A 19,228-nucleotide genomic window follows, 5' to 3' on the forward strand; every position below is an offset into this window, starting at 1 on the left:
TGTAGTCAATCGAGTCACTGGTGAGTAGGTGTCAAAGAAATCTTCACCCTCTTTTTGGGTATATCCTTTGGCCACAAGCCTAGCCTTGTACCTCTCAATTGTACCATCAGGCCTAAGCTTTTTCTTGAAGATCCATTTGCAACCTATAGGTTGACAACCATAAGGACGGTCAACGACCTCCCAAGTTCCATTAGACATAATAGATTCCATCTCACTCCTTACTGCTTCCTTCCATAAGTCAGCATCAGGAGAGGAATATGCCTCACTAATGGTAGTTGGTGTGTCTTCCACAAGGTACACTATAAAGTCATTACCAAAGGATTTTGCAATCCTCTGTCTCTTGCTCTTTCGAGTGACTATAGTGTCATCCTCCTCAGGGATGTGCACGTGAGAATCCTCAGCATGATCTATAGGAATCGACAGTTCGTGCTCATGGGGAATTATAGTCTCATGACTTGTATCACTAGGTGTATTCTTCATGGGAAACTCATTCTCAAAAAAATGTTGCGTCTCTTGATTCCATGATAGTATCAACATACATATCAGGCACATCGGATTTTATAATTAAGAACCTATACCCAGTGCTGTGAAAAGAGTACCCAAGGAATACACAATCAACAGTTTTAGGCCCAAGTTTACGCTTTTTGTTGATTGGCACATTCACTTTAGCCAAGCAACCCCAAGTGCGCAAATATGAGAGATTTAATCTTCTCTTTTCCCATTCCTCAAATGGAGTGATCTCTTTGTTCTTTGTTGGAACTCTATTCAGGACATGACATGCTGTCAAAATTGCCTCACCTCACCATGCCTTGGATAATCCCGCTGTACTCAACATGGCATTCACCAAATCTGTTAGAGTGCGGTTTTTCCTTTCAGCAATCCCATTGGATTGTGGTGAGAATGGCGGTGTCCTCTCATGAATAATACCATGTTCCACGCAGAACTCATCGAACACATTAGAGAAATATTCTCCACCTCGGTCGGACCTTAAACGTTTTATTTTCCTCTCAAGTTGGTTCTCAACTTCAGCTTTATAGGCCTTAAAATAATTGAACACTTCATCTTTTGTTTTTAAGAGATACACATAACAAAATCTAGTGGAGTCATCTATAAAAGTGAGAAAGTATCTTTTACCACCTTTGGTCAAAATTCCATTCATCTCGCACAGATCAGAATGAACAAGTTCTAGAGGTGCCAAACTCCTCGCCTCAGCAGCCTTATGAGGCTTGCGGGGTTGTTTTGATTCAACACACACATGGCACTTAGACTTTTTGACCAAGTTAAATTTAGGAATTAAATTTATATTTGCTAACCGCATAAGACAGCCAAAACTTGCATGACAAAAACGTGAATGCCATAAATCTGACTCATCAGAAAAATGAACAGAATTCACCAGTTTATTACACACATCATGCAGTGATAAGCGGAACAAGCCTCCGCAGTCATATCCTTTACCAACAAAAGTACCATGTTTCGACACAACACATTTATTAGACTCAAGAACAACTTTGTATCCATCTCGACATAGCATAGAAGCGCTAACGAGATTCTTCTTGATAGAGGGCACATGCTGCACGCTCTTCAATGGCACCGTCTTTCCCGAAGTAAACTTCAGAATGACCGTACCAACACCAAGAACATGAGCACGCGACCCATTTCCCATCAACAAGGCGCCAGACCTCCCGACCTGATAGGAGGAGAACATAGAGGCATCAGCACACACATGAATATTTGCACCACTGTCCATCCACCACTCAGGTGAATTACAAACTGAGAGAACAAATGGTAAAGAATTACCATACCCATATGTTCCTCCTTCAGTTTCAGTGGTTACAACATTACCTGATTTCTTGTCTTGAGTGAACTTGCGATCAGGACACTCTCTTGCCCAATGTTGATCACTGCCACAGACAAAGCATCCTCCCTTTCCCTTGTTATTGTTGTTCTTCTTTTTAAACTGTGCTGTTTGAACAAGTTTATTCGCGTTCTCTGGTTTATTCTGGTTTTTCTTCTTGTTAAACTTGCGGAAGTTTCTCTTCTGCACCACATTAGCAGTAGAGGTCTCCACACCTTTTCCATTGTCTTTTGTTCTAGCTCTTTCCTCAACATCAAGAGTATCAATGAGCTCTTCCACATTGAACTCTTGTCTCTTATGTTTGAGAGAGGTAGCAAAGTCCTTCCAAGAAGGTGGCAACTTGGCGATTATACCGCCAGCCACAAACTTATCAGGCAAAGGACAAGGAAAAAGTTCGAGTTCCTTAGCTAGTGCCTGAAACTCATGAGCCTGTTCCACTACAGATCGGTTCTCAACCATCTTGTAGTCATACAGCTGCTCCATGAGATACAGCTCGCTACCAGCGTCAGTAACTCCAAACTTTCCAACAAGAGCATCCCACAGCTCTTTCCCCGTGGAAAGGATGATATAGCTTTTCTGGAATTTTATGTCAAGTGCGCTAATCACTGCACCTCGAAAGAGGTTGTCTTCAGCCTTAAACTTAGCCTCATCCTCAGGAGGTAAGTTGGCAGGCTTGCCCTCAGCGGCATGAAAACAAGACATTGCAGTTAGCCACAATTCCATCTTAGCTTTCCATATCAAAAAGTTTTTACCATCAAAAGGATCAGGCTTTAGCACAGCAGCAAAACCTCTGATAGAAAAATGCCTAACATTAGGTTTTTGGATTGTTAGACTTATAGGCATTTTTCGTATCATTTTAATTCCATAAATTAATATTATGATGATGACATATAAAAGATAATTAATCATGACATCAAATATATCCATAACAATATGGATCATGAGAACATAAAGCATATGAATTATATAAATCATATAAATACGATAAACATGTAAACTGACTGGACGATTGAAAATAAACAGATAGAAACACAAACAGCATGGCTGTAAAATTAAAACAGACAGATCTATCATATTACAATAAGACAGAACAGATGAGATAAAATCATTCCTAAATATGAAACAACATAGATGAATATATGAAACATATAAAATATCCAGAACACAAAACAGGAAATAAATAAAACGATCATACCCTCCGATGCGCTCTGATGATCCAGATCCTTGGCCAGCTTCTTTTGTCATGTTGGAGATGTTTTGGGCAGTCGCGTAGACGCTCCCCAAAAACCTAATTGTCGATCCCTCGTGCAAGGTCTCGAACGACACCGGCTTCGGAGGCACCTGCCCTCTCGCTTCTCTGTGCGCGCAGAGTGTTCTCGCGTGTACCGAGTGACATGGGTGCTCCTCTATTTAACCTCTCGCAGAGGGAAGCTAAAGGAGAAAGGTCGCCGAGTCACGCCAAGAGTCGGCCAGCTCTAGCCGAGTCACGCCATGAGTCGGCAGCTGAAGGAGAAGGGTCACTCGGCTGGCTGACGAAGAGACAGGGTCACTCGGCAGCCTCGCCTCGCCTCGCCACGCTCGGCCCGGCCGGCGGTGGCGGCGGCGCGCGCGCGCGTGTGGCACACCCTTGTCCATTTCTTGACTTCTCAAGTTAAGTGGAATAAATCCCACCATATAAGTCAAGGCAAAAGACCCTTGGACTTCCAATGTGGTGCTATTGGTATTCTCCATCATTACACACCATAGAGTTTATTCAATAAATGGGCCAAGCCCATAAAAGATCCAACACATACCACTCGCTTCTCCTTCAAACAGTTAGTTTCAAACAATTTGCATGGTGTGAAGTATGATAATTACAGTTAATCAAAACGTTTTTATAATTTATTCAGATCATCTCTCGCATTTTGCATCTGTAGGTTTACAGAATTTCGTATATTACTTCTGGTACAAACATTTTTCTATATAATTGAACAAACACATTTGTAATTGAATCCGTTTTGCAACTCCAAACTGAAACTAAAATCCTTCAAAAACCCAATCCAATTATCCTTTTAACTAGAACACAATAGATATTATAGCTATACCTTAACATGATCGATAGAACATCTGTGGGTGTTTCTGCATATAGTCTCGCAGGTAGGAACACTCATGATAAAAGAAGTAGCCTCTTGGTCACATATTAGGGAAGGGTTCTTCATGGCAAATTAGAAAGTGCACTTGAATAAAGAAGACATAAGAAGTAATCCTACAATTCAATATGTTTAGCCAATTATGTAGTTCCATTTCGTCTCTATAGAATAAAAATATAAATATACTCATGTCTATATTTAAATATCCAGGAACCATGTGTTTGGAACATACATGCCATTTCATTAATTTATATAAATGTTCCTTTTCATGGCAAAAGACAAACATATTCCATGTGTTACAACAATATTTGTAGTCTGAAACAAATCTTAAACTAGAGCTGGAGAAGAAGCTTCCATTGTACTTCAATATGTGTGCTCTCCATCAACCTTATCTCTTCATTAACAAACTCCTACATCTTGTATCTCTTATTTATGTTTTGTTTTGTTGGTAGCTTTCTTCATCTTTTCTCTATGTTGGTGGTTTTCTTAGATAATTGATGCTGAGCTAACAGCTTTTCCATGGGAAAAACATACAACAACCTTATGCTCGTTTTCCGTTTTTATGCTGATTGACTCCCTACAAACCATTGTTCTGTTCATTTTTTTGTTCTTATGTCTCAACAGAATAGTGATTTTGTTAGGTGATGCGTGCAATACCTATTGAAGATAAGGATATATTAACTGCATATAATTTTTCGGACTAATCACAACTTACTCCTCGTGTCGTCTTCCTTGTCAGCTTACACAATTTTAAATGGTACCTATATGTTTCCATGATGCCATCTACTTTAAAGTTGGGGGCACATGGAACCTGTACTTTGCTTCGACGGTAATATAGCAGATGGACCAATTAACTGTATCATGTTCACTAGCATGTCAGTTGTTACCTGCATCACCATATCATAATACTTTTTCTTTGAGTATCCATCTCTGTTCCTATCACTTAAACACCGGCATTTGGCTTCTGCTTTCTTGATTCTTCACTCAAGGAAATGACACAATAAGTGTCCTTATTTTACATTCTTATTCCAAACAGAGACTATGAGGTTGGTAGGCCATATGTCTAAGTAATCGCTTCTGCTGCATGCAGTGGAGCTCTGATCAGTTGCACCCTCACTCCAACTGAGTTGACCAACGTACTGGGGTTGGTGCTAAATTCCCACTTTTTCTAATTAATGTAAGGATTCATAATGCATGATTCAAGTGACATTTAATGATGTGATGTCAAGACCTTTTCCAGTGCAGAATTAAACTTCAAGGGAAGGACTTAGTCCATGGCGCCAGGTACCTCTAGATTGTGTTGTGAAAACATTGGAAAAATGAAGGGGTGAGCTCAACTTTGCAGTGCACTTTTTGCACCCTCATTATGATAATCGTGATTTCTCTCTACAGTTCTGGACAGCTACCCTAGCGCTGGATGTGGCAAAAACCACAAGGGCTTGTTTAGAATCAAAGATAATAGAGTGGATTGAGGGGGCTAGAATACATCGCTACTCAATTTTGAATAGTGAGGGATTCTAGCCCCTTCATTACCCTTTATCCCAGACAAGCCCTAATACATCCGGACCCTCATGTGAGTCGAAACTCATTGCAGATTTTGAGCATGGTAATGCTCTTACTAGACCTCATAATGGTATTGTAATCATTATGTGTTAACATTTTGTTAAATGTTTTGTGTGTCGTCGCAACACACGAGTATCTAACTAGTTATTCTATAAACTGAAGGACTATAAATCCATATTCTATCATGTAGGTTCTTACTCAATAAATAAATGAGGTAACAACATATTAGATAATTATTGAACACTTAAAGAATAAATATATTAATCGCATCAGTGAGCATGTTGGATAATGGACTGCAAACATATGATCACGTACACTAAAAAGTGGAGTCGGATAGGACTAGTAGCTAGGAGTAGAATGGAACACACATTGCTCAACAGAAACATCATGCATGGGCATCACTGCTGCAGTCCTTTATGCACGGATCAATATATCACTATGTACACGAAAAATCTACAGCACAATTACAACGCTTCTGTTCATGGCTAGCAGCTGCGTGACTAGGATCTCAACACAATTACAACGTGTGGTTTGAGGAATAAGGTGATCAATTATCTTCTCATTTCTTTTTTTTGTTTGGTTTGTGTAATAGAATATAATAAGTTGATCCATTATTATGTTATTCTTTATAGACTAATAATTATTAATATAATAATATGAGGAATAGGTTCATTTCACAAAATTTATAGAATATACTAACGATAAACCACCTCATGTAGAAAAACAGCCGTTAGTCGATCATGGTTGCTTCTTTTGTCAGCTTTACGTGCAACTCCAGCTTCGTTCCCGGTGCAGAGATGCAAACGGCGCCAGGCTACCACCAGCTGCTCAACGCGGTGGTTGATCTCCTCGCTGATGGGCACCCTGACCCAGGCCAGGAGGAAGACGTCGTTTCTTGGGCTTGTGGTCGACCACACGATCAGAAGCATGCGTCCATGAGGCAGCAGCAACAGATTGCGGCAAACCCTGCACAGCTGCCACCGGCAAAATATATCTTTTTTCACAACACTACGGCTGGCAGGATACGAAATTGTAGCGACACTAATACTCCATCGATAACGTTATTATCATCATGGTAATAGTTCATAACTAATCACCACGAGTTAAATTTCCTTCTCTGCACGAGTAACAGGCATGGAAAACCTGCTCACAGTGGGCTGATCATGGCGGCATGCGGCTAGCGACAAAGGTCTGGCAGCCGTTGCGACCTTTCTTTCGGTCCGTCTGATGTCTGCACGCATGGCTTGGCCTCTCAATGACATTGACAGCCCGCGGACGTGTCAACGGCCCAACAGCAGGAGCGCGCACGGCGGTTTCTTTCGGGCACGTACGTACGTACCATCCTTCCGCGAACGACGCGCCGGTCTTCCGTGGTGGCGGCGGCGGCGGCTGCGCGTACGGCGGCGGGTACATCGCCGGTGGCGGCGGCGGCTGTCCGTACGGCGACGCGTACACCGGCTGTCCGTACGGCTGCTGGTACATCGGCGGCGGCGGCGGCTGCCCGTACGGCGACGCGTACATCGGCTGCGGCGGAGGCGGCCCGTACTGGTGGTGGTGGTGGTGCTCCATCCCGCGCTCCGCGTACGGGTCCATTGGGTACCCTGATAGGTCAGGTCAGGTCAGATTGAAAGGCACGTCGGCATCTCGAGAGGAACATGAGGTCGGAGGAGTCACCTTGGGGCGGCGGCGGGGGCGGAGACGGGGAGGGGCACGGCGAAGACGGGGGCGCGCCGCCATGGCCGTGGGGATTGTAGTAGCTCATCGTCCCCGCCGGAGCGACGGCGGGATTGGGATAGGAATCGCAGGGGCGATGGTGGTGTTGGTGGTGTTCGCGTTGGATTTCGAGAAGAATAGAGAGGGGGAACGCGTGAGGGTGCCGAGGGAACGACAGAGGAAGGAGGATCATGCCAGTTTTGTCGATCGTTTTTGTGGACGCAAGAGCCAACCTATAGCTATTCCTGGCAGGCTTCGACGGCTCGCTGCGTTGGGCACTTCATGCATCAGCGGACAGCAGCGGGCCGAACCCTGGGTCCGTTCAGGTCACAGCTGCAAGCAAAGGATACCTGTGAACTGCTCGGGAAATCATTAATTGGCGTGATTGGTAGCTAGGCTCGATGACACCGGGCTCGCTGCAGCGTGGATGGACAGAGAACCTCCCTTCCCAGCCTGAATGGACAGATAACCTCCCTTCCCACGTCTCCACGCATGTAGGTGTACGGGCAAAAAAAAACGTCTAGGCTGCATCCGCCCGTGCAGACCAGGATCGACAGGTGCAGCCTACTAATCACCAGACATGCACAGTCAACGGTACGCAGAGGACCTACGCCGTACTCAGTTGGGCATCTAATCACGCGGCAAGAGATCTAGTATGACTTTGCACGTGCATTCAGAGGTTAACCGGCTGATTGATAGGCGGACGAGAAGCGCCTGGCTCTAGCGAGGATGGCCCGCTAGAAACTGAACGCCGAAGCGTATGCAGCAAAGCAATATATTTTTTACCTATGCTGCATCTACGGATGCAGCCTCAGCCTGGCTCTATGTAGTTAATCAAACAGCGGCTGCTTCTTGGTCAATACACGCGCTCAGCCTAGACGGATGTGGGCAACATACCAATCACAAGGTAAGACTCTCTGGTAGACCTAGGCATTCGGGTTGGCCCGAAATTTTGGGACAGGCTTTTCGGGCTTTTTAAATTTCGGGTATCTTGAAACGGTACCCGAACACAAGCTTTATATACTGGGTAACCAAATTTTCGGGTACCCGAATTTTTTGAGTTCGGGTTTGGGTAGCCCGTTCTACCCAATTTTGAACTACAAGCTTATCCGCTACATTGCTTCACTGTGGTTAGCTTTGTACGTTCCGGCAGCAAACAATAATATTTAATGTAAATAGACAATGAAAACCAGGAAGCAAACCTACCCAATAAGCATTAATTTAATTTTTTTCACATAGCATCACTCACATCAAAGCAACCTAGCATCATTGATCACTGACCACAGCTCACGGTCTACACAGTCACACGTCACTGACCAAGTTGATTCACTGTCCACACTCACGGTCTCACACGCACAACAGGCAACACGCAGCAACAGCAAGGCAGCAGTGCAGGTGCAGCACACAGCAATAACAAGGCAACGTTGTAGCAGTAAGGCGAGCAGTCGAACAGGAAACAATTTGGACCAAACGGGTATTTCGGGTACCGTAACGTGATACCCAATTAGGACCGAATTAAAATCGGGTGTTAAGTTTTGTTACCCGCGTGAATTATTTGGGTACTGAGATTCAGGCTAAACGGCTACGGTCTCGGGAATTTCGAGCTTTGGGTTTTGGGCTCGGATTTTATGCCCAGTGGTACTCTCTGGGTTTCTCAAAAAGATGTAATTGTATATTAACATTATCATCTTTCTATAAATTTAGTATAAAATATATTCTACAATTGATTTAGTAATATTGATTTGGTGTAATAAGTATTGGTATCAAGTATATATCTTTTATCAAAGTTTGTTGGGTTGTCGACTGCATTACGGAAGTCACAGAAGCTGAGTTGCACTCCGGACGCGCCAACCGACAGGGACGATTCAGAATTCAGGTTTCAAATAACGCAAAAACAACAAAAAAAAAAAAGGCCCCGTCTCGATCGGGCACGTTAACATCGTGTAGCTGCATTATTATGGCATGCATTTCGACTCGAAGCAACGACGACTAATGCATGTGCTTCTTTTATTACGCTCGAAAACCACGTCAAATCGAACCATAAACGTCCATGGTGATGAGTGATGACTGAGCTCGCAAGAAATAGACTAGAGATTTTATGCGATGGCGTATGCCACTACTCGCCTGCCACCTTACAAACACACCATCGAATCCATATCATACGCCTTATATCACTCTATTTTTCAAACTCTTCTACGTAGACACATTACAAAACAATGTTATACACGTCGACATACACAATGTTGCCAGTGTAAACTTATTTTTACAATACGCTGTCTACCTCGCAAATAGCGACTGACTTTGCACGGAGCTATCCCGGCCACTCACCCTCCGCCTTCTGCGATGCTCTGCAGCGCGGGCCTCCATTGCCGGGCGGCTCGGTGGCCGAGCAGCGCCCTGTGCGGCAGGAGGGCCTCCAGGTCGGCTGGCGTGTCGGTGTCGGCTTGCCTGTGCTTGGCGCTGGGGCCCGACGACGGGTCTGCCTCCGGCTCCAGCTCCTCCGTCTGGCGCAGGACCTGGACCGATAGCAACGGGAGTGAATGCGCGGCGTAAGTAACTACACGGGGCGGCGGCGGCGGCTTGTCAAACGCGGCACGGGGGACGTGATCGCGGCGAGATCAGTGGTTGGAGGCTGCAAACGGAAGACCGTGGAGGGGCCCGGCGTACCTTGGCGAGTGACCTCTCGGATTCCTTGCGCTCTCCGACGTCGCCACTGGCGCGGCGATGCTTCGACGCCGGCTTCACGTCCTCGTCTTCGTCCTTGGCCCTTACCGTCACGCGGCTCAGCTTCACCTGCCGCTTGTTCGACGCGAACTCCCTCAGCACCTCTGCTCATGCAGACACACCCACGCACGGGTTCATTCGTGTTCATCAGTCGGATCGACGGCAAAAGCGACATCGACATGAGAAAAAGGAAGGCAGAGAGGGAAAGAACTGTTTGGAAACGATGGTGAAACTGTGGCATTCAGCCATTCATGTCCAAATACTGACGCGCCGCGCGCGCCAAGAAAGTTCAGAAAGGCGCCGGGTAACATACGGCCATTCAAACCGAACAAGACACACAATTCATCTTTATCCGTAGCTCCGTGCAAGAACACGCAAGGACCTGATGCGCGCGCAGCAAGATGACGGCCGGGCCTAACACGGCCAGCAACGTAACGTATGAGCCCGTTCGGCGCCAGTCCAGGGCACGACGCACGCACAGTACCTTCGAAGCTGACGAGGCGGTAGACGCGGCCGAGCAGGAGCGTGTCGTCGGGGCGGAGCAGCTTGAGGTGCTTCACGGGCGCGGCAGCAGAAGAGGCTGCTCCGTCTCCCGCGTCCGGCTGCGCGGTGGTGATGACGGCCGCGACGTAGTGGCCCGGATTGGCCGCCATGACGGTCTCTGCAGAGAGCGCCCAGTAAGCGCGCTCCGTGCCGCCGCCGCCGGGGTGCTGGATCAGCACCGTCGCCGCCTCCGCCTCCGCCGCCTGGCAGTTGCCCATTGAAATGCGTGCCTGCCGAGGCGAGCACGCGCGCTCCTCGTGTCTTTTTCTGTGGCGGGAGCCGGGAGAGGAGGGGGAGCCGGGCAAGCGAGGTGGGCGACTGAACCGTGGGCGCTAGCGGCGCCGAACGTTTTATAGGGTGGTTGGCGCGCAACGCGAGCGGCGAGTCAAGCATGATGATGCCGACTGCCGACGTTGCACGGTAGCTGTCCGGCCTGCGCGGTCTCGTAATATAACGGGAGCACGTGACACGTGGTGGATACGTAGATTTTTTTTTTCCTTTTTTGTCGGCGTGGATCTTCCCAGAGCAAAACTTGAAAGATGAGCTGTCAATAGCCACCTAAATACTTCAATTCTAAAGTTGCAAGAGTTTTGAAGCCACATATAGATCTTTAGAGATCTTCAGAGTAACTCGTTTGTTTCTCCTTGGAGTTTTGTAGCGAAGCTGCTCTAGGAAGAAACAGAGCCATACCAAACGTCTCTGTAGTATGTAAGTCCATAAAAATGAAGCCAAAACTCAATGTAAAAAACAATATGTGTTGAAATCCTTCCACAATATTCGGTTACATTCCACAAATCATAATGTTATATTTCAAAACTTGTAGCATTGTAGTAGCGCCACTAATTAGTACTATTCATATAGCTTTTCGTGTGGCTCATACAAATATGATGTTATTGCTATAGAAGGAGATTTTTCCTTATCAGAATCATCTACATGTTTGATAGATCTCTTAAAATGGCCAAGATTATACATCGAGTCTTAGGTTCATGAATTATATGCTTCTCTTAGAATGTATCTAAACCGCAAACACTTTCAACTTAACTTCAGAAGTTGTGTGACACTCTATGCGAGTGCTACTAAAGGAGAGGCTTAGACTTACAAAGTTTACTACCCGCCAACACAATTTATGCTATATAGCACAACAGACCCACCGAGACGCCCTCACAATAGAGTTTTTAAGTGCAACACATGTTGCATCTTTTTTCATACTACCGTTCCAGATGGGTCTCATTGCACATTATGAATTCACACCTATGTGCCATATCCTAAATGACGTTATGAGGAGGACCCTACTAGCGAAACGTGGATATAAGGAGGATTTGAAAATCCTATAGTAGTATGTGCTTTGGTCTCACAATATGAGTTCAATACCTTTGATGTTGTCATCTTGATACAGAGGACACCATAGTAAAGGGTATCTGATCTCGTGTAGTCGCTCTATGACCACTCGATCTATTACCTACTTAAATGAGGGAGATTGGCACATAGAGTACCTAGTCTATCAAGGAGTTGGTTGAGTCCCTTATTTAGTTTCCCATCTGCGAGATGACTTCTGTGATAGATGGACAACAAAGGAGCGGGATTTGCGACATGCACACCAAGCAGCCAGACTGACAAACACGGATTCTATTAATGAGCAAGACGAGACCATCATGGCTATCGAGTGGACAGAGCTCGCTAGTCTATATGCTCAACACTACGACATTATAGACAACTTTGATGAGGATTACATGTCAATTCCATGAATGCTCTCAAGACCATGACTCGAAGGCCTTTGAATCCAGCTCAGTACCACAACCAGGAGCACAAGTAGAGCCAACAAGAGTCTAGATCTTAGCTTCCATTCAGGCTAAGTACGTAGTAGAGACAGTCTCAAGTGCAGAAGCAACAGTCAAGATATTGTTGGGGGAAGTCCGACTAGGATGCCCTCGTTGACACATGGTTGCTCGGTTGTGTCATGGTGGATCTCGTCAACATGTGTTTCCCTCTCTTCACGACCACTAATGAGGCAGGTCAGCTCATCGCGATCTTCAATGTCATCGACAAGCCAGACGAGACAACATAGCCATGGTTCTCATCCATGTTGTTCATCACCCAAATGATGTCAGAGCTAAACATGAAGTGAAAGTAGGAATAGACAAAAAAAACTAGAAGCTCAATAACTCGCTTGGATCGTCTCATTAGTGGCTCGACTCGACCTAGCTGGGTTCGTTAGTGTTTTGTAACAAGTCAAGCCAACAACTAAGCTCAGATTGCTAACAAGCTAGCTCGAGCCAGCTCACGAGCTAGCTCATGAGATAGGCAAGCCAAACCACCATTCCTAGAGACCATGACCTATGACCATGGCTATTGACCCACTGCCAAATCAACTCAACCGAGTAGCCCATGGAGTCCAAAAAGAACAAATGGTCAAAGAAACCTAAAATCTTCAGTTTCCACATCCTCACCAGCCGCCGCAACAAATTGACTCCCGGTTAGACTACGAGTGTGATCATGAGTCCATGACGCATGAGTCTAAGACTGAATAGTAACATATGATTGTGAATGACTGATGTGTAAGGTCACAAGCTAGTATCACTATATTAGGGCATGTGGACATGTAGATGGGTGTGGTTGCTTTTGCTTGCATAGTTGTATTTGCATATAACATGGATATTGGATGTGATTGCTCACTTGTTGCATTGTTGGCTGGTGCCACTTACAATGCAACATATTTGATGTTGGATGATGGATTAACTTATAGGATTACACCCTGCTTCCTATATATTGATATTTTGTATGGATGTTTCATCTATGGTAATTTAGATGATGAATGGATCATTTGATCTACGATGCTTATAATAACTATATTATTATTTATTAATAGATTAATTTGAAGTTGATATTGGTCTTGTAATGTTAAATTATTGATGTCCTTGTTTTTTATGACTGTCTCACGAGCCAATGGAGCTAGCTCAAGCCATGTAATGATACGAGTCAAGCTACACTTCTAGCTCTGTAGTATAATGAGCCGAGCCGACTCGTTATATAATGAGTTATAACGAATCGAGTCACAAGATCCTATAATGAATCGACTCGTTATATAAAATCGTGTTTGTTTAAGTCCAACCGTAATCGATACCACACTATAAATGGATATCGTCTTATTCAAATTTGTTACTGTCGATATTCGAGTGTCAATCATTACCATTACCATTTACGTTACATTTCGTGAACCAAACGGCATCCAAGTTCCTTCTCAGGTTCAAACATTTTATTTAGTGCAGACAATCCACAGTAGCAAAATTCGTTCCAAAAAGGACAGTAGCATCAGCAGAAGTATCCAAATGGGCACGGTAGTGTACATCTTCAAACTGAACTTTCTTCATAAACAGAGATTAATGACGATATAGCTTTGCTATACCAGGCAACGCATCTTTATCATTTCGCTTGCGGGTGTGAGGCAATGAAGTCAACTGCAACTTTGACGGAGTCAATCTTGTCAGCTTCATTGTCAGGTATCTCGAATCTGAATTCCTCTTCCAGGGCCATGACAACCTCCACTGCATCCAAACTGTCTAGGCCAAGATCATTCTTGAAATGGGCATCTGGTGTCACCTACAGGCCAATGGGAACAAACTGACTGATGATTTGTCATCAAACGTTTAAGCTTGCAGGTAAAAATGTAACCAAACACTCATGTCTCAACAGCATTTACTCATTAGAAATTTACGGATTAGAGAAAAGAAAAAGGTAACAGGAGTAATATGACTGAAGCAAGATGGAAACCTGCTAGCAGCTCAAAACCTGAGCAGTTTTTTTTCCGTGCACAGGTTTTCTTGTTCTGTCAGTGTCACGCATAAGTACAATAACAGGCAGCAAACTAGATTGCTGACAGAAATGAGTTAGGGCTGTTATAAACAATTCTCAGTTCTAACTTATTCTTGCTGATTTTCCGTAGTTACCATGCATGGAGCACCAACTTCTAAACTAAGACCACCAATTTCTGGAGTAGTGTCTGTCTAAAGCTTACCCTCACTGATAACATTAACCTATCTATGGAATTACAGTGCTGTGTTATAGCTACACGACCTAGATAATTCAGTAACTGTTCATGTGGATCAACTACATGACCCAGACAAAAACTTTGAAGCCCATAAAGATTCGTTATTTTTAAATTTTTAAAATCCTGAAATTCATATAGTTGTGCTCGTCAATTTACTTCAAAGTATGGAATAAATCCTGAAAACATACTATAGATCAGTAATAGCCTAAAATTAATTTTCAATAATTTTGCAATCCAATGTTGCAAAAATATTTTTTCAGGAAGACGGAAACAAGAAAAATATGAGTTTTGAATTGCAGTACAAATAAATTTATGAGAACAGAGATAATCTCAGAAAAAACTAGTTTAGACCCTACTTACTATCACTACATAATCAGCTAAGAATTAAGGAACACACAATGGAACTTGCCTCGCATCATTATCTCCTAAATTATATATAAGTTAGATTATGGTAGAATCTAACTTGCCTCGCATCTTGCAAGAATCCTCAACGTCACAATGGAGTACAGACAGCAACCCCCCCCCCCCCCCCCCCCCAAGCGACAAGTCTATACTCTATAGGCTGCGAAAATAAATTCACATCGCTAACGGCAGTGACAACACCAAGATAATGAAAACATGGATACTTCTGTGCAACGACAGAGTAATGAAAGGAGCCATTAATCTGCCAAGATTTGCTCTGGCAAAGCAGCAACTAACTGTTTTGCGACCAGGAAAACAGAGCAAAAGAGGAAATGTGGTTTTCTTGCCACGTGCAGAGGCATATAACCAAATGAATGGGCAGACTGAAACTCCAAGGACCAGTTGTGCAAAACTGAGTAGGCAACAATGCCAACAAAAGCAACAGCAGAAACTTCATATCCATGGCAATGCATTGATCGCAACAAATGAGCATCAGGAAGACAGGAACACAAGACGAAGGTAACAAATGCTGCATCTCATGATTTCCCTGATGAGCTTGGCCAACTACATGAATGGATATATTGATGATGTTATGCATGAACTACACCAATGCAGGCATAAGATGGTGATTAGACACTTCTGTAACAAATAGCTAATGTAGAACTATTAAATAGACACCACGGGTATTGCTGTAACCTGGAATAATTCGACTGAGGTTCTTTAAAAAGAAATAAAGAACGAAAGGTTGTCACTCCTTACTACATTGTACTATGTGCTATTTTATATGCATGTAAATGAATGCTTCTTATTTGTATAATATCTTCTACATTGTATGAAAAAAGGCTAAAAATACAGTATATTGAGAATATCGATATGCTCATATCATGATGAAACTATTAATATTAAGTGCTGGCGTTCATGTCTTCACACTAGCTAAGTAGCTAGAGCACCTACAAATATTGAGAATATCGATATGCTCAGCAACTTGAAAGCCTGACAGCCTGAGTTAATTTAAATGCTTGATTTCTCATGTTCTCACAAGTGCTACCCTGCCAGTAGGCAAGCAGAGAATAGTGAGATTTGAAAACAAAGAAGAGAAGCTCTCATGCGGTAGCTAGCTTCATCCTAATTATAGTAAAAAAAATCTAGTTTTAATTTCAATCCCCTTAAATTTGTAAGTCCTCAGCTCAAGTGCTTGTTCAGAAGTATAAGAGAATACTGTCCATAACTGAACCAACTGCCTAATCCATAGCCACTAAGGTTAGTCAGACTTTAGAGCAACTCCAAGAACCTATTTATATCCTTCCTAATTCATAGGAATAGATATTTTGGTGAAAAAAAACTCCAACTTCTTAAATTAGATATCCAAATACGGACATTCTCTATTCCAAATTTCTTGCCAGCCAATGATGGACAGCGGGGTTGGCTCTCTAGAGTGTGCAAGAGATATAGCAAAGTTGTTAGAGAGTGAAAAGATATAGAGCGTGGTTTTTATTCAAATGGCTCTCCAAATGATGATTTAGAGAATAAGTTTAAGAGAGGCTCTTGGAGATGCTCTTATGTTAGTCTATGTAAGTTTAAGCCTGCTAACTGGTTTCACTTGTAGACACTTGTGTTTGTTTAGTGATTTCTTCATTTGGTTTCTTGATGCTGAATCTCAATATAGCTATGCTAATTCCTAATCAATTTAGGGTGCGTTTGGTAGGGATTCAAACTCTCACAGAAACATTTCAGATCCAGATTGTCTCAAGAAATGTTTATTGGTGATGAATCAGAATCACTTCGTAAAACCGTTTGGCTGGTAGACTAGATTCTGATTCAAAAAATATATATTTATAAAAAAAACATGTAAATAAAAATGTTCTTAAAAACAGAACTTTTTATGGGTGAATAACCTAAATACAGCCTATTTTAACTTATTTCACTTAAAAAGAACTAACTAAAAAATTGTGGTTGCTTATACAGAAGGGGGGCCAATAATCAGAATCACGCGAAACCAGCTAGCAGGTGTTTCTCCTTGCTAGGCATAAAAATGAGAAATGTTTCTAGTGATTCTCGAGTGAAATGTTTCTCATCAAACCTGTTTGGCAGTGATTCTACCGATTCTCGCAAGAATCCAAAACGCTTCTGGATGCCGAACAGGGCCTTGATCTCTTGAAACTATCCAAGCAACTGTTTACACTGAACAAATCAGCACCTAGTAGTGTTCCGCTTGATTTACCCATGAAAATCTTGACCGTAAAAAATCCCAAATAAACAAATAAACTTAAACAAAAACTATATAGAAAACTCCCAATGTTACATTAATGCATGTTTTCACAAGAAAAACATGCCATTCCATTAGTAGTCATTTCTAAATTTCATTTGAGTAAGAAAATAAAACATTTCTTAACAAATTAGGCAATTGCCCTAAGTATTAGGCTATTGGCTAAAGTGTACCAACGATGAACTATCCATGCTAACTCTGTAGCACAGATACGTCAGGAAGGTGTTGTATCGCGTATCAGATACGTATTTGATACGCATACACCACCGATACGGGTTGTATACATATCCTGCGAGTACCCGAGTTTTGTTTAGATTAGGAAATATAGAGTATGTGACCTGATATGTATCAGCCTATGGAATACAGCCTAGCCCAACAAGTACTCCCTTATCTCCCATACCTAACCCCAAGGCCTGGCATGGTTGCACAGTGCCCGCCTCCTGCGCATACACGCGCTTGCTTCCAGCTCTAGAGATGTGTCACCACTTACCAGCTACCGCCGCCGCCAGCTGGCGACGAGCCCCCACCCTCTCACGCCGCCTGCTGCGCACACGTGCGCTGCACAGGAGGTGCGGCACGGCTCGCCGGCCTCTAGAGAGAAGCTCTTGCCCCCTCTGCTCCATCAATCAACTTCTCTCTGAACCGTTGCGCCAGGAGCACCGTGATGGGGAGCACCCACTAGTCTGCCATGGCAGCGGCAAGTTTCCAGTTTCCCACGATGCAGGGGTGGGTGCATGGAAGAGGACGATTCAGCAGCAAAGCAAGCTGTCGACGATCTTCCATGAGCACATCACTTTTTCATATTTGATCTACTCAACTTCTGCAGTTCTGCTTGCTTGACTTTGTGTGTTCCTCACATCTCCTTCAGCCTTCATGATTAGTGTTTCCCATGCTTGATTGCTTGCATTGAATAGATGGCATCTCCAAATTTGGGTAGTGCGGCGCAAGTGCATCAAATAGATGGACCCTCCAATTTGACTTTTACAATTTTAATTTGCATTCTTATTTATTTATTAAAAAAATAAAATGTATAGGTGCATCATTTTTCTGAATAAATGCCATATCCACATATGTGTATCCTTCCGATACTGATACGTCTATCTGTATCCGTACTGCATAGCACACTAATGAACAAACTCAAGTTGAAGTAACACTAGTAACAACAGCACAACTTGCACACGTTTTGCCACACTGAAACCACTCTTCGAAATTTAATCGAACACATAGAAATGTTTATCAAGTTATCATTATTGCACACTGCTAATAGATCCAACAATCAGCTCCGTCTAGGTTTATATACAACATTTGTTTCTCGGAGAGAAGCTATTGCATGGATTCCATTCGATTGTCGGTTTGATCTCATCAAACACCTCTTGTCCCAGCTAGCCAACGGTAGGGAGAGTGTGACAGCAATGTTTATACCTTGGAGGGGTCATCGATCTTCGGGAAGCTCTTGACGACCTTGATGATGCGTTCAGTGACCTCGCTCTTGTCCAGGAAAGAGCCCTTGGCATCCTCCGAAGACATCCACCGCTGCCCCCACAGGGCCTCATGCAACGACGCCGTCGGCCTCACGGACGCCGCTGACGGGGCCGCCGCCAAGCGGAGGTGCCTCAGAAGCAGGCTCCTCGCCGCCGCCATTCGCGCCTGGATGAACTGGTTCTGTAGCCTCGGGAGGGGATCGGAGGCGGCGGCTAGAGAAGGAAATGGTTGTTGCGGCGGCGGAGCGGAGGCAGGAGAACATGCGGGACTTTTCAGTCACTTTAGACCCTATATACAAGTCTATGGGCCTATTTATTCTTGGCCCAGGTTTGTCAGGGCCGGCCCGTCAAACTGTTCATTTGTCTTCTCGTTTCATGTTTTTGTTCTCCTCGAAAGAAAACAAACTTATGTTTTTGTTCTTTCTTTGTTTTCCTTGATATGTCTTCACAGAGATTGATTGGACTCCAGCTTCATTTTAAATAAAAAAGAGTAAAATATACCACAAG

The 19,228-nt window shown here is 43.8% G+C and overlaps 3 protein-coding genes across 4 annotated transcripts; all 3 read right to left on the reverse strand.

Annotated features, from left to right (window-relative positions):
• Window positions 1-1,355: 1,355 nt before the first annotated feature.
• On the reverse strand, window positions 1,356-7,581 carry LOC103639468 (cysteine-rich and transmembrane domain-containing protein WIH2). Of its 2 annotated transcripts, XM_020544195.3 has the most exons (3): window positions 7,222-7,581; window positions 6,887-7,148; window positions 1,356-6,521 (listed from the first exon to the last, which is right to left on the reverse strand). In XM_020544195.3, the coding sequence occupies exons 1-3, from the start codon at window positions 7,451-7,453 to the stop codon at window positions 6,467-6,469; spliced, it is 549 nt and encodes a 182-aa protein (XP_020399784.2). In that variant the 5' UTR covers window positions 7,454-7,581; the 3' UTR covers window positions 1,356-6,466. The 2 variants fall into 2 exon arrangements, with proteins under 2 accessions (XP_020399784.2, XP_023156809.1); XM_023301041.1 differs by lacking the exon at window positions 1,356-6,521 and having other exon boundaries at window positions 6,585-7,148.
• Window positions 7,582-9,334: 1,753 nt separating this feature from the next.
• LOC100274154 (uncharacterized) lies at window positions 9,335-10,735 on the reverse strand. Its single transcript, NM_001365818.1, has 3 exons — window positions 10,469-10,735; window positions 9,928-10,088; window positions 9,335-9,776 (listed from the first exon to the last, which is right to left on the reverse strand). Exons 1-3 carry the CDS (start codon window positions 10,635-10,637, stop codon window positions 9,585-9,587), a joined length of 522 nt encoding a protein of 173 aa, NP_001352747.1. The 5' UTR covers window positions 10,638-10,735; the 3' UTR covers window positions 9,335-9,584.
• A 2,997-nt stretch (window positions 10,736-13,732) lies between these two features.
• LOC100282353 (uncharacterized) lies at window positions 13,733-19,005 on the reverse strand. Its single transcript, NM_001155265.1, is given in 2 exon segments — window positions 13,733-14,124; window positions 18,663-19,005. Coding segments are annotated over 2 exon segments (396 nt in total). The 5' UTR covers window positions 18,882-19,005; the 3' UTR covers window positions 13,733-13,947.
• Between the last annotated feature and the right edge of the window lie 223 nt (window positions 19,006-19,228).

The sequence above is a fragment of the Zea mays genome, chromosome 9 (genome assembly GCF_902167145.1).
Source record: "Zea mays cultivar B73 chromosome 9, Zm-B73-REFERENCE-NAM-5.0, whole genome shotgun sequence".
Taxonomy (NCBI): Eukaryota; Viridiplantae; Streptophyta; class Magnoliopsida; order Poales; family Poaceae; genus Zea; species Zea mays.

Bases quoted from the DNA above. Each gene is read 5' to 3' on its own strand.
- LOC100274154 (NM_001365818.1), bottom strand. From the start codon at position 10,637: ATGGCGGCCAATCCGGGCCACTACGTCGCGGCCGTCATCACCACCGCG. The intron at 10,089-10,468 runs GTACTGTGCGTG...CTGCATGAGCAG, and splicing joins CCGCCTCGTCAGCTTCGAAG to AGGTGCTGAGGGAGTTCGCG. The intron at 9,777-9,927 runs GTACGCCGGGCC...CTATCGGTCCAG, and splicing joins CCGAGAGGTCACTCGCCAAG to GTCCTGCGCCAGACGGAGGA.
- LOC103639468 (XM_023301041.1), bottom strand. From the start codon at position 7,453: ATGATCCTCCTTCCTCTGTCGTTCCCTCGGCACCCTCACGCGTTCCCC. The intron at 7,149-7,221 runs GTGACTCCTCCG...CTGACCTATCAG, and splicing joins GCCCCCGCCGCCGCCCCAAG to GGTACCCAATGGACCCGTAC.